The sequence below is a fragment of the Hydra vulgaris genome, chromosome 03 (genome assembly GCF_038396675.1).
Source record: "Hydra vulgaris chromosome 03, alternate assembly HydraT2T_AEP".
In the NCBI taxonomy this organism is placed as follows: domain Eukaryota; kingdom Metazoa; phylum Cnidaria; class Hydrozoa; order Anthoathecata; family Hydridae; genus Hydra; species Hydra vulgaris.
Window position 1 is genome coordinate 22,787,501 of NC_088922.1, and position 19,252 is coordinate 22,806,752.

Genomic DNA, 19,252 nt, shown 5'->3' on the forward strand with positions numbered 1-19,252 from the left:
GGGACAGTGAATGGTTACACCAAAATAATTTCCTTAAAGCAAATATGAATCAAAAGTTAGATATTCAAATGCTTCGTTCACAGACATTTTTTTTTATCGAAAAAGATCCACTTTTAGATAGTGAGTTTTCTAATTTGGTAAGCGAAATAACCAGCATCGCATCTCCATCATTTGAAGGTATTAAGATGAGAGAATTTATTCAGTTCTGTTGGAACAAAAATGACAGTCAAATCCTGTACAATAATTGTTACCATGAGTTTGTTGGTGCTCTTTCTGAACATATTATGACAAAATATGGACATTTATGTCGAAGCAGTGCTATGCAAAAAGATATAACCAGAGATCAAATATATGTGAGTAGTATTTATAATTTTATGTATTGTAAATTTAGTATTTATAATGTTATGTAATGCTGTTAATATTATTCTGTAGTAAAGCTGAATTTAAATTAAATTTGAACTAAAGACTAAATCTGAGAAATATTTAGATATGTCAAACTCTTTACTGCTTTACTTGGTTTTTTATTCTAGTTAGACACTAAGTAAGCTCTTTGTATCAATTTCATTACACTCACAAAACCTTTTTAAAACAAACAATAACTGTTCAAATAGTTAAATCAAGTTCGAATTGTTTGATATTATTTTTAATATCATTATTATTTTTAGTAATAATTTCAGTTTAAATGGAACATAGCAGATGTGAACTCAACAGTTTTATTATAAACTCTGATTTATTGCTGCAGCTAATTTGTATAGTTGCAGCAACACAACCACTGAAAATGATGGGCTGGGTTACAATTATGTTAGCTACATCTATGGTACTTGTATTAAATACGGCTAGGGTTATTGTATTAGATACAGCTAGGGTAATAGTATTAAAGGATTAGTATTAGGGTAATAGTATTGGTCTAGGTTTTTTTGAAACTATCAGTAGTAGAGACATTGACAACCTCATTGCTTTTACAACCAAAGTGTTTGCAATAATTATAGATATAAATCAAATATTTTAATAGTTTAACATAATGTAAATAAAATAAGAATACCATGTATAATATCTTAAATTGATATCTCATATTTATGTTTTTTATTATACTTTTACTCTTCAGGTAATCTGTGAAATGGGTGTATATTAGTTATTCATGTGATGAGTGATATATTAGTTATTCATGTAATGAGTTTATACAATTGTTAGACAGACAACACCTAGATAGTAGCAGCCAGGTGAATGAAATTCTTATCATCTTCTAAACAAACTCACAATGTAATGTTTAAAGTAAAATACTTCAAATATAAAAATGAAAACTAGTGTAGTAATTAATAAGGATTATAATATTGAATGTAATGTTGTAATATTGAAAATGCACTTGCAGAAAACCAAATGATCTTATCAAAAACTGCTTTATATTATCTTCAGTAAACTAAATCCCTTTCAGTACATGGACAGAGGTTTATAGGTTGAGCAGACATTATGTATTAAGGACATTCATTATAGCAAAAACAAAAATTATTTTTTTCATTATTCTTTTTTTTAATTCTGTAAGAAAAAGTGTCTGAATTAAAGTCAGCATTTGAAAAATAAGTCAGTAGAATATATTTACTATGTTGACCTTAATCATACAATTATGCTGACCATAATCCTACAATTATGCTGACCATAATCAGTATGAATATGTTTATAGATGTGTATGCATACAATTATAAAAGCACTCTTAGATTGGCTATTTGACATCATATAACTGAGGGTTTGGGTTTTTTTTATGGATTTAGATCAGAAAATGCCTATAGAATAAACATAAATAGCAATAATTCAAGAAAATGCTGTGGAAAACCAAGAATTAACACAACAAAAATTAACAACATGATACACAATTAGACTTTGAAGAACATTCCTTACTTAATTGCTTCCTTAATTGCTTTTTTAAATGATTGTTAGTTAAACTTTTTTTCAATGAGTGCTGCATTAAAGACACCTATTTCTCATATAATAATAATAATAATAATAAAAATTGCTTCAAATTTTTTACAAAATTAGAAACAGTTTTTATTATTATTTTTAAAACACAAAGATTTGACTGTTAAAATGTTTCTCTACATGATTGATGATTGGATAAGTTTAAAAATGTTGATCAGAAAGGCTACCAAGCACAATGGTTACCAAGCATAGTGGTTATTTGGCACTTCTTGCTGACATTTGACACTTATTTAGCAAAAATCCTATGTGTTCTGTGATAACATCAGGGCATGATGCTTATTTTTAACTTAATTTTTGAAGCTCTAAAAGAAAAAAAACTCAAATCAAATAACACTTCCATGATTGTAAAATAACTCTAGGACATCAAAAGAGACACCAGAAAGTACACTAAAAAGTTGTAAAAGTTTGATATGACAGGAAAGATGTTACATTTTATGTCTAATTTAAATAGTTAATGTTCATTAAAAATACAACTAAGATCATAAGAACAATAAAACTGTCATGTTCTTAGACAAAGCACAAGTTAAGGAGTTTGCTGAACAAAAAGCCAATGTCTGCCTGTTATCAAACTCATGCTTCAATCCCCAATATGTTGCTTCTTCTGTTAAGTAATATCCAGCAACTATAATTTAGAATGTTATCGCTGCCAACAGTTGTGGTGGTTTACATTGTTTACAACAAGTTCTGTAAATTTTGGAAATTATTTGGAAATTTTGAAGATGTGTCTAATTGGTTTCAAAATAGAAAGTTTGATATTTTTATGCATGACAGAGTAAATTGCTATCAGACAAAAATTGTCAAGTCATGGGTCCAGGAAAATATAAATAATGTTACAGTTCACCTAATTTAAACCCCATTGAAAACTTTTAGGTAAAGTTGATAGCAGCAGTTTCTAAACAGAACCCAACCTTGCTAGCAGATTTGAATAAAGCCATACTGAAAGCATGGTGTCATAAAACAATACCCGAATATTGCAAGTCTCTTGTTGTCTCATTGCTGTGAAGATAATAGAGGCTATTCTAAAAATTTTAGGCGCCCATTCAAAGAACTAAAACATGTTTTATACTGTGAGTTTTAAGTTCTTTTATGTTCATGTATGTTGTCTTTTGAATTAAAATATTTTCTAGTAATAAATGTGTACATTATACAGTACAAAAATGGAGTCATATTTTTTTTATAGTCATTTTTTTTTTTGTCGAAAATTCTGCTGATGTCTAGGCATGTATATGTGTGTAACTCACTGCAATTTCTAAAAAAATACACAGCGCAGAACAACAGAGAATTTAGTTTCTAGTGTCAAACTTTATAAGGTTTGAAGCAGCCAAGAAAACGAAAAGTGTATAAGTGTAGTTGACAGTCCCGATCAAATGAATAAAATGCCAACAGAACATGTATTGTAGACAGATTTAATGCTTAGCTGCAAATGTAAAAAGCGAGAGAGTTACAATTGTGGTTGAAAAGTTAAAAATCTTATAGAAAAAGTTAAATGTTTTAATTTAACAAAAAAATCTGCAGTGTAAAGAAAAATCAAAGATATTATGAAAAAAGTTTGATAAAGAGTAAAGCAAATCAGAAACACGTGACTTTACTTATTCAATATAACTGGTGAAAAAAAGAGAATGATTGTGTCAGGAAGACAGATGCTTACATAATCTTCAGATGTCAAAAATATTTTCTACAAAAATTGGGTGGTTGAGTCTTTTTGGCTATAATTGTATATATATGTGACATCATACTGAAATAGTGTATTGAAATTGTATTGAAATAGCCTTATGCTTTGTTTTTATAATTAAGGGAATAAATAATTGGCACTGCATATAAAAACTTCTAAAATAAGTAAAAGTTAAACTTTACAAAATAAAAGCTTAGTTAACCATGTTTGTTAAGAAGAATGAGATATTTATAAACTCGTTTAAAACACATTTATTAAATTTAAAAAGTATATAAAACTCATATAACAAGGATTATCTAAAAATGATGAGAAAATAAAATTATTTGATCATAACTAATCAAAGATAATTTTATTTTATATTTTTTACACTTTTTACACTTATATTTTTTATATATAATTATGTTTGACAATTTTAATGTTTTAAAATTAATAAACCACATTTAAAATAAACCAAAAGATAGTTTAAAAAAAGTTACCTAGAAATTACTAGAGTTACTTAGAAATTACTAGAGTTTCTTAGAAATTCTGGTGTTCTGCTAAATGTTAAAACTTCTGATGAATGGAAAATAAAGTTGTTCATGTCTCAATTCAAGTAAAATTTTTGAATGAAGTTTTTATTTTAGGGAATTATTGAAGGCCATCTTATACCTCATATATCGCAACAAGTTTTTAGCAAATCTCCATTTGATATTTTACTTCATAAGCAGTATGAACATTTATCCAAACTTACTCTTAAAGAAATTGGAGTCAAGCCATGCTATATAGATCCATCTGTATGTCCATACAAGGAAGCTATTGTTAAACTGAAAAAACTAGAAATTGCTAAGCTTCCAACACAGAAAATGCGGTTTCTTATTCTTGCTGCTCAAGCAATTATGAATAAAATGGCATCTTTAGATCAGGTTTCAGTCACCAGTGCAGGTACTTTTTATTTCATAATTTTTTTTTGGATGAAAAATTGAAAAGTAGTTGGTAAAGTTAGATCTGGATAGTTCGAGCGCAAAGATCTTGAAGCATACCAAGAACTTTTTTAAAGTAACATTTATACCAAGATTTACACAGATATTAAAATAGATCAATTTCACTAAATGTGAACTTGTTTAACTACTGTTAGTAACAAAAACATGCTGTTACATAACAACCATGTTGTTTTTACTAACAACAACATGTTGTTACATAACAACCATGTTATTGTTACTAACAACAACATGTTATTACATAACAACCATATTATTGTTACTTACAATAACTTGTTGTTACATAACATGGTTATGTAACCACATGTTATTTTTAATAACAGTAATATGGTTAACAATAATATATTGTTTGTAACATTTTGAAATCTTAAGGTTTTCCTGATTAGTGCAAATATGACAAGCTGCAACTAATGGATCAGACCCCATTCACGTTCTTTTAAAACAATCTTTTAAATGGATTTTTCTTTGGAGTTTAGATGCTTATTATAAGCGTCCTTCTTCACTCTAAGGTATAAAACCAGCTGAACCATCAATCAGTTCCCAACTATTGGAGTTTTTCAAAACAACATTGCCCTTAAAATTGTGGAAAGAAGCAAGTCATGTTTTTGAACCAACTTGTGGTCTACTGGACTTAATGTGTGATCTGTGTGTGATTTTTTTTTTTGGTTATTATGAAGATTTAATCAATTTATTTTGTTTTACTTTTTAATTTTTTTTTTTCCCTTCTGCGAACGAGCTGCCTGATTTGCTTTTTTTTTTCTGTTTTTATTAAATTAAAATAGTGTAAAAATAACTCATAAAGCTATTAATATGTATTGATTTTTTTAACTTTAACTAATAATTTTTGTTTTCTTTTTTATTTTAAAACATTTCTTTTATTTAATTTTCTATTAAAAACTTTTTCTCTAAGCAATTTTGCTTGTAGCAGCAGGCTATAGGATTGTTGATGTAGCAGCACTTTCTTGTAGCAGCAGGCTATAAAATAGTCGATATAGCGACACTCCGTGCATGTTTTGCAATAAAAAAATAATCATAAAAACATTTAGAATTTTTTTTAAAATGTTCCAGTCTTTTAATTTGTATTTTTGTGGTTTTTTAAAAAAAAACAATAAATTTAATGAGTTTAATGGATTTTAGCATTATCTGACCTTTAATTTGTTAGATGTCATTGAGTATTCAAGTGCCGTTTTTTACTATATGTTACTACAAATGGTAAATTAAAGACCTTTACTATAGGTATATAAATTTCAGTATATTTTACATTTGCAGCTAAGCATTTAATTTAGACCAGTAAATATAATTATATATATATATATATACATATATATATATATATATATATATATATATATATATATATATATACATATATATATACATATATATATACATATATATATATATACATATATATATATATATATATATATATATATATATATATATATATATATATATATATATATATATATATATATATATATATATATATGTATATATATTTATATATATATATATATATATATATATATATACATATATATATACATATATATATACATATATATATACACTATATATATATATATATATATATATATATATATATATATATATATATATATATATATATATATATATATATATATATATATATATATATATATATATATATATAAGTTTATAAACAAAGAAAGTACAACTTTTTATGGTACTAATAGTTTCATGCCTAAAGGCATGAAATCAGCCTTGTAATACAAAATCAAGAAATAAAAAACCCATTGAAATATAAAATAACAGTAAAGTTTGTTTTGTTGTCATAACAGCAAACAACAAAAAGAAAAAATGAAAAATCTAAAAAATTGACTGCCAAATCACCCATATCAAACTTTGAAAGAAGAAATTTGCTTTTATGTCATTTTTTATAAGTTATCATTGGTGTAAGATATTATGACATACTTTTCATATGGGCATAGGTTGCATCGTTTTACTGTGGGATTGTAAGATCTGCAATGTTTTATAACTTTTCATTCAATTGTCGAGCTTACTCCACTTTCTTTTAATCTCCATACTTTCTTAGATAGTTCAGTATCATTTTAATATTTTTTGATATTAAAAGATTTTGTATGGTTAGCATTTCTAAGTTTGAATGTGGTTTCACTAACTCCAAAATACACATTTCATTCCCATCCGAAGTGCCTGGGTACAAAGTGGCTTGATACACTATGTTATTTACAAGGCATTCTTGATTTAGAGAGGTTTTTATATAATGGTTATGAGAGTTAACTATTGATTTGATGTTTGGCATACAGCTGTAACTCGCCTTTAGAGTATTTTATTAAAAATCTTGTGGTATTTATGGCTAACTGGAAAGTGTTTGTCTATTAAATCCAAAAAGAGTTTACCATTTTGGTAGAAACATTTTTACTATATGGGAGGTTAAACTAGATTATATTGCGCTTACGAATTTTTGGTAGAGGTTGTATAAGTTTTGGAATATAATTAACTTTGAATTTGTAACCAGACTTTTTTAATGCATCCTTATACAAAATGGAATCAACATGTATATAACTTAGTTCATCATTTGGTTTACGAAATGTTCTAAAAGATTGGTTATTGAGGTTAAGTGTGTTGTCAAGAAAGTTCACAAACTTCATGTTACATTCTATAGAGATAGAAAGATTGTTATTTTAAAAAATTTGTATAATATACATTGTTATATATAATAATTTGTATGTTTTTTTATTGCATCCATAAAGTGGCATTTTTAAAAACTGCTGACCTATTTTCTCCACCAAATTCTGTTTTGTTATAATGCTGAGAGCTGAAAAAGAAGAAAAATTCTGACAAGCTCACATACCTCTGCGCCATCAATAGCACCCATTGCAACATCAAACAAACCACTGTTCTTTTAAATCCAAGATTGCTCATTATTAAACAACAATGATTTTCGGGATAAAAATCAATAATGTCAAAAAATTTTAAATTTATAAAAATGTTTGTTTTTACCTTTGAACCAATCTAAAACGTTTTGCATGCTTTTCCAATTGATTGAGAAGAATATTTTTCAGCACAACAATAATGTTAGATAAAATAAATTTACTGATTCTTCCGATTTCATTTTTTGAAATTTTAAAAACTGGATTTAAAAGAGGGACAGTAGATTTGTTTAAAAATATATATATAAATATATTTATATATACTGGCCATATATATATATATATATATATATATATATATATATATATATATATATATATATATATATATATATATATATATATATATATATATATATATATATATATACTGGCATTTTCAGTTGTTATATTTCCTCCTAGTTCAGTAGAATCTGTGAAATCCCATTTTTTTTCTGTTTTTGCTCTGATTTTTTGCTCTAATTTTGATTTTTTTACTTCCAGGATTAGTGTTTCTGTTTGTGAATATAAATATATATATATATATATATATATATATATATATATATATATATATATATATATATATATATATATATATATATATATATACAGAGATGTAGGTCTCAACACCAAAGTCTTGGTCTCGAGACTCATATTTAACTGTCTTGGTCTTGAAAGCCTAGAGTATTGGTCTTGGTCTCGGACCTCTACTGTCTTTTACTTTTTTCAATCTTACAAAAAATAGCAACTCAATAAATAGATTAGTTATTATTAACAAACCATAGATCGACGCAACTTCCCAATGAGAGTCTTGATCCTGATCTTGTAAAAACTTTTAAAGTTTTGGTCTTGGGTTGATTTTTTGATGTCTTAGTCTTGAAGCCTTCAGTCTTGGCCTTGGTCTTGAGCTCAAATGTCTTGGTCTTAGTCCTGATCTTGGTCTTTACTGTCTTGACTACATCTCTGTATGTATATATATGATATAAATATACACATAAATTATAATCAAAATTAACTGTTTTTTGCTCTAAATTGCTAATAGTATTTGTCGTTATAATCTGGATGCTCTTTTTGACTCTTAAACCTAATCCATGTTTAAACTTTGCATGAATACTTTCTCCACACTGTTCAGCAAAGTTTCCTAATCCTTGGTTATGGTTAATCCTTGGTTATGGTATTCCATATATGGCTGTATATGATGCAGTAGAATGTTGACTTTTCACATTCTATTTTTTTTTTAAATTTAATGCAACCTCTTGTGCATTAATTTCAAATTTTAAAAATGAAAGAAAGGAATTCTTAAAATTTGTTGTTGCTTGTTTGAAGTCAGGTTGTAACTTGCTAGAAAAACAACAATTTTTTACATTGCAAAAATTTTTAATTTTTAATTTTTAAATTTAAAAGTTGAGGATTTATGTAGTTCATGAAGTCTTTCATAGATGGTTTCAGCAATTTATTTGAAACATATTGAACATATACAATATCTCCCAAAATTACATGGCCTATACTGTCAACAAACTCACACTTCTGTGCAATTAATAATGGAAAATATAATTTTGTAATTCAGGAAGACAACAAAAAGTATTAGGTTAAATTGAAAGTTTACTTCCTAAACCTCTGCGTAGAGTAGCAGCGATCTCTTTTGTTTTTCTATTTGACAGCTCTAGCACAGCCTATAATTGCATATTTCAAGAAGAAACTGCTGAGTAGAACTTTGTTATGCTTTATTTTTTTGGTGTGTCAACTATGACTTTGAGAGAATTTCCCCCTGTAGATAAACAAAAAGTAGATAAATCAATCAAATTTTCTGCAGCCATTTTGCTATTTTTAATTCCAAAAGCAACCTATATATAATTTTCACTAAAATATAATTAGTATAGAAAACTAAGTACTTATGTAAAAAAAATTTTTTAACTGCTCAGCTTGAAGAGATCTCTTCGAATACGAATGCTTATGAAGTAATATAAGCCACTGCACTGGTGGGTTTACAGTTATGAGGACAACCAGGTACAAGATATGTATAGCAAAAAAAACATAAACTTGATTCAGATTTAAGTAGGTTATCTCATATAATAAATATATATTATCTCATATAATATACTCTTAAAGAGTAACACTGGTATTTGAACAACTCCTCAAAAGAGTGAGTGAAAAACTCAACCTAGATAAAGTTTCATAATTAAGCAAAATAAAATAAGAAAAATAAAAATAAAAACTTAAAAATCATTAAATATACCTTGGCTACTTTTTATCAAAAATATATAATTTGGTTGCAATATATTAAGAAGTAAACGTTATAAAATGAATTATATATAGTTATATCTGAAAATGTTTAATAACAACACATACACACACACACACACACACACACACACACACACACACACACACACACACACACACATATATGCATATATGAGAGAGAGAAAGAGAGAGTTGGAGACAGAAAAAGAAAGAAAGAAACAATGAAAGAGAAAGAGAGAAAAAAAGAAAGAAAAAGAAAGACTGAGGTTGGAAATACTAGGTGTGTCTGATTGGGTCAATTAAAATTAGTAAAAACAGTACTTACTGATATTTTGCAAATAATATAAAAATATCTTCTCACACAAGATGTCATTCTTCAAATCAAAATCTTGTTTTTTAAATTAAGAAATTTGGTGACCTTTTTTTTTAAGGAGAATTCTTTATCATTTAATTGATTGTGATTGCATTTTGCATTCTTTTAATTTATGAGAATATGTTTATTTATTCATTCACTTATTAATTTATTCATTCACTCATTAATTTATTCATTCACTCGTTAATTTAAGTTTTGGATATTATTATTTTTTAAATATTTGTGTGAAAATATTTTACTTAAAAAAAGATTAGTAAAATTTTAACTTTTAAGTTTGATAGCTGCAATAAAGACTTGAATAAAGTTTAAATTGCATACATTGTATTATTTATAATTATTTGAAGGTATTTTTTCAGATGAGTTTATGGATGTCTTGGTTTATGTGACTATTCAAGCACGAATTAAGAAGCTTTTTTCTAATATCCAATTTCTAAGAAATTTTTCTAACCCTAGTTATATGTTATCTGAAACTGGATACTATCTAGCCAGTCTTGAACTTGCTGCTGAGTATATTAAAACGATGAAGTTGAATGATTTTAAACAAGAAAATGAAATTGTTTTTGTTCTTTATGACTCAGATAAACTAAACCATTCATTAAGACTGTTTGAAGTTGTTGAAGAGTTCTATGAACTTGCTGGTTATGAGGCTTATGTGGTTATGGAATGGTTAACAATGCCGTCCAGGTTTACTTTTTAGGTTATTATTATTTTTTTTATTATTAAGTTTTTAATATTATTTAATGTTTATCATTATGTTTTAATTGAAGTTTTTTTTTTAGGTTAAGCTGTGGAGTTCTGAGGAAAAATTCATATTGCTCAACTATAGTATCAAAATGGAAAGTAAAATGTGACATAGTCACTCTGACTAGTGTTCTTTTAAAAGATAGTAAAACATTTGCTGAACTAGTTTTAATTGAAGATTTTTATGTTCCTGTATTAAATAATAATATTCCAGAACATCTAACATTGATACGAATGAGTTCTTCTTTTGATTGTTGCAAAAATAACCTTATAAAATATTCTAATTTGATCCATTTAAATGTTGCTCCTTCAGTCTGTACCAGTGATTTCCATAGCATCGAAACAGAACTCAAGTGCATGACTGATGAGTTTGAAGTTGAATTTTATCCATTTCTTCGTAAGAAGAATAATGGTGTTGATAGCATAATTGTAGTTTTACAGGTATTCATTGGTTTTATTTTGTTTTGTAGAGTTTAAATTTTTATAGTATTTTCTGATTTAAAGTTTTTTTATTTTCATGTTTTTTTATTTTCATGTTGAATTTTACACTTATTTTATTTTTATTTTTTATTTAATTTGATTTTTTATTTAATTATTATTATTTAATATTTAATTTTTGTTGGTTAATTAAATCAAATAACACCATTAAATGTAATTATATATAATACAATTGTTTGAACCTTACACAAAAAAAAAGATCATCAGTTTTTTAATGAGCTTAATCCATTAAAAGCAAATTCTGAGTTATACAGTTGCTCCAGAATTTTAAGGATTTTTCCTACTAAAATTTCAACAGATTATGGTTTTGATATTTTTTTTATGATTATAAGAGTTATTTGACTATCTACAAAATAATATATAAACATACAAATTTTAGTTTAAATAGTGTGACCAAGTTTTATAAAGTAATGATGAATTACCTTGAATCCAGCATTTAAGTTTTGACTTAATAAAAATATTTTGGATATCTAAAAAGTATCTTTGTTAAATATGAATCGTTTCTTTTAATTAGTCATAGTTCATTGATATTTAAATTATTTAAGTTAATATGAATGCTTCTGTTCATTGTTATTAGTATTGGTAAATCACTTTATAAATCAGGTATAGAATTAAAAGATTTAAAAATAGATAAAATAAGGTAAATAAAACAAAATAATATTTTTTTGCTGTTTCAGCTCACTTCATATTGTATCATATTGAGACCCAGATGTCTAGTCAGAATAAATTAGATTATATTTAATTCTTTTGAAATATTTTCAGAAATAAAAAACTATTCTAAACAAAAAGAAAGCATTTGTTAAAAAGTTTGAAATAGGGTAAATTGATGTTATTTTGCCTAACACTCAATCCTGTCCACTATCTTTGATTGCGTATAAGTCAGTGAACGCACCACTACATTAACACAAAGACATTTATTTAGAGCAGCGAACCAGAAACTTTGTTGATTTTTGACAAGTTTTTAAGGTCCTGGATATTACCCCCATATGTTACCCATGCCTAGGATTAGAGTTAGGTTACAAATATTAACATATGGTTTTTACCATATGTTAAAATCTCTTGTAAATTTTGAACATTTTATTAAATTAATAAGACATTTTTTACTATAATATACGACATGCTGTATATAAGTAATGTGATAAAGGTGTAGTGGTAGAGCACTCGCTTGTAAGTAAGAGGTTTTGAGTTCCATCCCCACCACGTCCCTGGTAGTACTACGCTCACCTTGTTTCGAAGTTATAGAGTTGAGAGAGGGTTATAACGACATTTAAGTAGCCTCCTCATCTGCACAGTTCTTAAATTATGCCGGGAAACTTGCCAGAAAGCATAAACTGAACCTTGAGAAAAGGACTTCCAAGCAATCAATGGTGGTCTTTAATTAAGTGCTGGCATGAGCATAGATTTAATCTGTGACAACTTGAATGCACAACCTCAGTACAAGATCAGTGCATAAATAAAGTAAACGCGTCAAAGTATTTTAGTATCTTTAATGACGTCAAGGTGAAAAATGATTTGCCTAGGCCTAGCAAAGCTATAATTTACCAAAATAATTTCGGAAAACATTGGCACACAACGTCCTCAGTTGTTGATTCTGGATGGACATTTATTTTTGAGTTCTTGAATAAGGTAGCTTTAAAGTAAGTACAATTAACACAATGAATTGGGTTTGATCTCAGAACTGGGCATAAGAAGATCCACAGTGTTTAACATCAATATTAATAATAATGTAATAATAAATGTACATATAAATTGCTACATAAATGTTGGCATAAATATGTGTTCATATACAGACTAATGCATATTTTGTATCAGTCGATAAATATTGAGACGCAGATGTTTAGTTTGAATAAATTTAATTATATCTATTTCTTTTGAAAATTTTTCAGAAATAACTGCAAAATAAAATGTATTTTTCAGAAATAACTACAAATAAAAATGTATGACATGAATACATCTATTACTAGACGTAATATATCACTAAGTTACTCAGCTATGAAATATAAGTCAATATGAAAGATTTTGGGCAATAGTCTAAAATTCTATATATTTAAAATGTATACATTTATATTATTGAAGCTTTGAATTTTCTAAAAATCACAATAATGAAAAAAGTGTGCCTAAAGGTATCTCTTGCCAAACTTATATGACCATAATTTATATTTAAAATTTAAACACACGCACGCACACACACATTTTGTCACTTTTTAAACGGTTTTTTTTTTGTTGCCTAGAATGCGTTGTCAGCAATATATATGTGCAGTGTTACCAACATAGTTTTGTGGAAGTTAGTGAAAAGATTTCAATTACAATACAATGCGCTTCACGACACTTTTAAAAAACTACGCGATGATGGCATTTGCGATTCCAGAACTTTACGCGCAATTCTCGAGAAAAATAAACAGTTATCTTAGTTAATTATTTTTATTATTTATTTATTATTATTTGTATCATAAAATTAATTATAGTTATAACTATATGACCTAATTTTATTTAATAAATTTTTTAAATGTTTGAAATCAGAGATTTCCAAACAACACTCTTAACTGAAATTTTTTAAAAGATAAAATAAATTTTTGAGCTGTTTGTTTGTTGCGTTTTTTAGTTGTCATGTCATGACCATTTTCTTAACAGCGTATACATGTTGCAAAAATTTGACTAAATATGACATGTGACTTTAGATATACAAAACTTTGTTTTTTCTTATGCCAAATGAAGGATGCTTTTCAAAAACTTGTAATGTCTTTATTATCTTTTACTTTCTTAGGTTTCCTTGGTTTTTTGTATAACTTGATTATTTCTGTAACTAATTTTTTTTTTTTACTTGTCAAATATTTACAGAATTAATTGCATGAAATGATTTAGATGCTGTTCAATGCGATCATTTAATGCGTTATTGTTGTTGTTGTTATTTTTTATTTTTGCATATTACTCATTTGAACTTTAAATGCTTTGAGTTTTATTTTTTCTTACAATCAGATTAATTTTTTTTACAATCAGATAAAGTATTCTTTTATAAAAGCTTTATATAGTTTGAAGTAAATATTTTGGACGATAATGAATTCTTTGGGGGATAATGAATGCTTTGGGGGATAATGAATGTTTTAGGGGGTAATGAATGGTTATATTAATTTTCAGACAAAATAGCAAACTATAAAATCACAAAATAGTAAATTATACGGAAGTTAATGAATGTTTAGATTAATTTTAAAACAAAATAATAAAATAGAAAGTTAAAATATTTCACATAATAAAATTTCTTTTTAATTTGATATTTGAGACAGCCTTCATTTTGACGTATAATCAAATAAAAGTATTCCCACGTCACGCAGCTGATACCTGTTGTATTGCTATTGTTATTTATAACAATTGATTACACGGATAACTTTGCTTTTATTGCGTTAAACGTCCATCTAATCATATATAATATTAAATCTATTAAATCTACGTCCTTGAAGTAAACGTCATTTTGCTTTATCATTATTCAAACATTATCATTAAATTAAGTGTCATCATTAGCAACAATAAGAAAAAGCTTTTGCAAGTTTCAGGTTTTTGTTGAATTTATTTTAAATAAAGACGCTTGATCACAATAGCCTTTTCTTTTAAATCTAATTTTTCAGGGCTTATATAAAGCCAAAGCAAAATGAAATAATAACATTTTACTACTGGTCAACTATAAATTAGAAAACATATTACCTTATTTTGGTAAAAATGAGGTAATATGTTTTTTTGGTAATATGTTTTTGTAAAATGTAATTTTTGTAAAATTGTAAAATAATTTGTAATAAAAATATAATTAAATAATTTGTAATAATAATAAAATAAATAATTTGTAATAATAATAAAATAAATAATTTGTAATAATAATAAAATAAATAATTTGTAATAATAAAATAATTTGTAAAATTGTAAAATGTAATTTTTTTAAATATGTTTTTTTGGTAAAAATGAGGTAATATGTTTTTCTTTTTAAAATAATGATTCTATCTTTTGATTCAAAAGAAAAGGCGACGGTATCAGAAACTAAAAATAAATTTTTTTGCTTATTATTAAAAAGAAATCACAATTTGAAGAAGTCAAACAATTATTCTTTTTTTATTTTATGTTATGAACTTGCGTAAAGTTTGCTGAAAAAAGCTTTTATAATTTATATAGCTTATTAACTTGCTATAAAACTTTAACTTGTGATGTAGTCATCTTTTGTATCAAAAAATTGATTTAAACTTATAAATAAAATTTAAGATGATGAACCAGTGGGTACCGGACATAAAAATGACGTTTTTGAAGGTTCAAAAGACGACTTTTTTACGTCCCGTTCTCACTGGGTACCAAATATTTTTTGAAATTCTACTTTAAAAATTAAATTTTTGATATTTAACTTATTTTATTGACAATTTATTGTGGGTTAATAATATAAAAAGCTGCTTCCCAATTTTTTTTTTAATTTTGGAAAAATAAAACTTTTTTTCAAAAGTTCCATAGCAACATCCTTGACAACGCAAAACATCCATAAACAAAATTAGGAAATTTATTGTTTGTCATAAGCAGTGCTTTTTTTCTAAAAAAAAAGGTGCCGGAACTCACCTGTATTTTTCTTTATATTTCAAAAATGAGGCAGAAATTAGTAATTTAATTTATAAATAATTTTTATATGTATAGCTGTTGGTAGGCTCCCCCGTACATCATACCCATAAAGGCGGGAACAAATATAAGAAACCGTTTTCCAATAAAAGAAGCTTTTTTCAAATAATGACAGATTCTCTACTCTTCATGTTAATATTAGAAGTCTACAAAAAAATTTTGATTCATTAAAACAATTTTTGTATAAAGTTGATATGAATTTTCAAATCATTTGTCTCAGCGAGACATGGTTAAATCCTTAACCATGTCTCGCTTAAAGACATCCTTAAATCTTCTAAAATAAAACAAAGATTATATAATAAATTTCTTAAAAAAAAAAACCCTACGTAATGAAAGCAATTATAAAAACTACAAACGACTCTTTGAGTCAATTATAAAAAGATAAAAAAAAACTACTATTCAGATCAACTAAAAAAGCATTCAAATGATTCTCAAAGTACTTGGCGCATAATTAATGAAGTTATTGGTAAAAATAATCCAGAGAGAAATAATTTTCCGAAAATTCTTAAATTCAAAGACAACTATGTTATAGAAAAAGAATTAGTGGCTGAAGCACTTAATAAATTTTTTATTAATATTGGTCCGTCTTTAGCATCAAAAATTGAATCCTCTAAGACCAACTTTGATGCATACTTAGTCTCTAATAAAACTAATATTATGCCTAATGGAAATCTAACTGAAGAAGAATTACTATGCGCAGTTTCTTCGATTAAGCCCAAAAAAAGTATAGGTGTCGACAATATAAGTGGTAACATCATTATAAATTCGATAAAACTGATTACAATCCCGCTTTTGTGTATCTTCAACTTATCTTTAAAAGAGGGAGTTTTTCCAGAAAAAATAAAAATTGCTACTGGTCCCTATTTTCAAAACAGGCGATCCTAGTGACGCTACTAATTATAGGCCGATCTCTGTTCTTACATGTATTTCAAAAGTTCTTGAACGAATTATGTATAATAGACTCTATTCTTTCTTAATCCAAAATGATATTTTGTACAATAAACAATTTGGTTTTAAATCTGGTCATTCTACTGATCACGCAATCTTACATCTTGTCCACGATATATTTAAAGGTTTCAATGAAAAAAAGTATACTTTAGGTGTTTTCATAGATCTAAGTAAAGCCTTTGATACTGTCAATCATTTAATTCTTTTGTCCAAACTCGAGTTCTATGGCATCAAAAATTCTAATTTGGCTTGGTTTAAAAGTTACTTGTCTAATAGGAAGCAATATATTTCTTACGATGGTGGTAAAACGGATAATATGATTATTACATGCGGTGTTCCCCAGGGATCAATTCTAGGGCCCCTTTTGTTTCTAATTTATATCAATGACTTAAATAAATTTTCTAATATTTTAAACACAACTTTATTCGCCGATGATACGAATTTGTTTTATTCTCATGAGGACATTAATATTTTATTTTTAACAGTTAACAAAGAACTTGATAACCTAACCCAATGGTTTAAAGCCAATAAATAAATTATCTTTAAACATCACTAAAACTAAATACACATTATTCCATCGTGTTCATAAAAAAGAAAATATTCCACTTAAACTTCCAAATCTTTTTATTGATAAAAATATAATAAAAAGGGAAATATCGTTAAAGTTTTTGGGCGTAATACTCGATGAAAATGTTACATGGAGAGAACATATAAGTGTTATTGAGAATAAGGTTTCTAAAAATATTGGTATATTGTATAAAGCTAAACAGTTCTTAAACCAATCTTGTCTTAAATACATATACTTTTCATTTATACACTGTTACCTAAACTATGCTAACATTGCTTGGTGCAGCACCAATGTTATAAAGCTAAGTAAACTTCTATGTAAACAAAAACACGCCATTAGGATTATTACAAATGAAAATCGCTTCTCTCATTCAAAAATGCTTTTTAGTAAACTTAATATTCTAAATGTTTATAAATTAAATCTCTATCATGTTCTTATATTTATGTTTAAACTTGATAAAAAAATGGCACCATATTTATTCAACTCTTTATTTAAAAAAATAAATCATATTTACAGCACAAGGTTTTCAAATAATAACTATACTCAATCCAAAACCTACTATTCTGCCACTAAATACTCAATCACAAACCGAGGACCTAAACTCTGGAATACACTTTTAAATTATGATCTTAAAACACTTTCTTCGCTTAATCAATTTAAAATTAAACTTAAGCAAAATCTTTTACTAAACGACAATGAACTAAATTTCTTCTGAAGCGTTTAAAATGAGAGTACTATTATTAATAATTTAGTATTAATAATTGTTTATTACTAAGATTATCTATTCAAATACATGATTATGATAAATAATCTTGTCTCTAGTCTTGTTTCTGTTTATTTTATTTTTTTTATTTCGTCTTTTTTTTGTTTGTTTGTTTTTTCTTCTTTATTGTTGGTCTTTTTAGTAAGTAAAGTAAACTTAAGCGTTAATAAAAAAAATAATTTATAGCATATGTATGTTTTACGGTTTTTACTAGCATTGTAATTTACGGTATATTTATTACGGGGCTTAGTGATAAGGCAACTATCGTCTTCTTTTTGCCCCCGTCATATATTGTTTTTATTCATGAACATTGTTATTGTAAATACTATTAACGACGAAATATATAATAATAATATGTTTTTTTTTGGATAGGGGGTGAGTGGGGTAGGGGTCAGTGACTGTATATACAATGCAAACTTTACAAAACTATAAACTTTTATTACAAATCCCATAGTTTTTGAAAATTTTCGTTGGACATATCCTCTCGTCTCCTTTCCTTGCTCTTAGTGTCTACTGCTGAATGCCTTCCGCTAAGCAACCACGAATCAACGTACTTTGAAGGATCGAAGCTTGTTAGCGGTGGTCCCACAAATTTAATGAATATCAACGTTGAAACTGTTTTTGCCATTAATGAGGCCCTTGTTGGTGTGATGATCAGATTCATCTGTGAAAACCCTCGTTCGCATTCACTCGTTCGCATTCACTCGTTCGCATTCACTCGTTCGCATTCACTCGTTCGCATTCACTCGTTCGCATTCACTTGAGGAAATGGGAATAGTATGTAGAGCGTGTACCAAATGAACTAAATTTTCAGGATGTTTTTTGTGCCAGGTATTCACGAATCTACGAATCATTTCTCTTTCATTTAACTGTAGTCTTAACGACACATTTCTGATTTCAGTTTCTCCAAATGTCACTTGGTTGTTTATGTTATC

General features: G+C 26.6%; 1 protein-coding gene across 1 annotated transcript in view; it reads left to right on the top strand.

The window, feature by feature from the left end:
* LOC101239998 (uncharacterized) overlaps positions 1 to 14,200 on the top strand; it is a 22,416-nt gene extending 8,216 nt beyond the window's left edge. Inside the window, exons 3-7 of the mRNA XM_065792672.1 lie at positions 2 to 353; positions 4,267 to 4,564; positions 10,515 to 10,842; positions 10,938 to 11,340; positions 13,629 to 14,200. Of these exons, the coding sequence (XP_065648744.1) occupies positions 2 to 353; positions 4,267 to 4,564; positions 10,515 to 10,842; positions 10,938 to 11,340; positions 13,629 to 13,808 (1,561 nt within the window). The 3' untranslated portion in view covers positions 13,809 to 14,200. The remainder of the gene's footprint in view (position 1; positions 354 to 4,266; positions 4,565 to 10,514; positions 10,843 to 10,937; positions 11,341 to 13,628) is intronic.
* Positions 14,201 to 19,252: the final 5,052 nt, after the last annotated feature.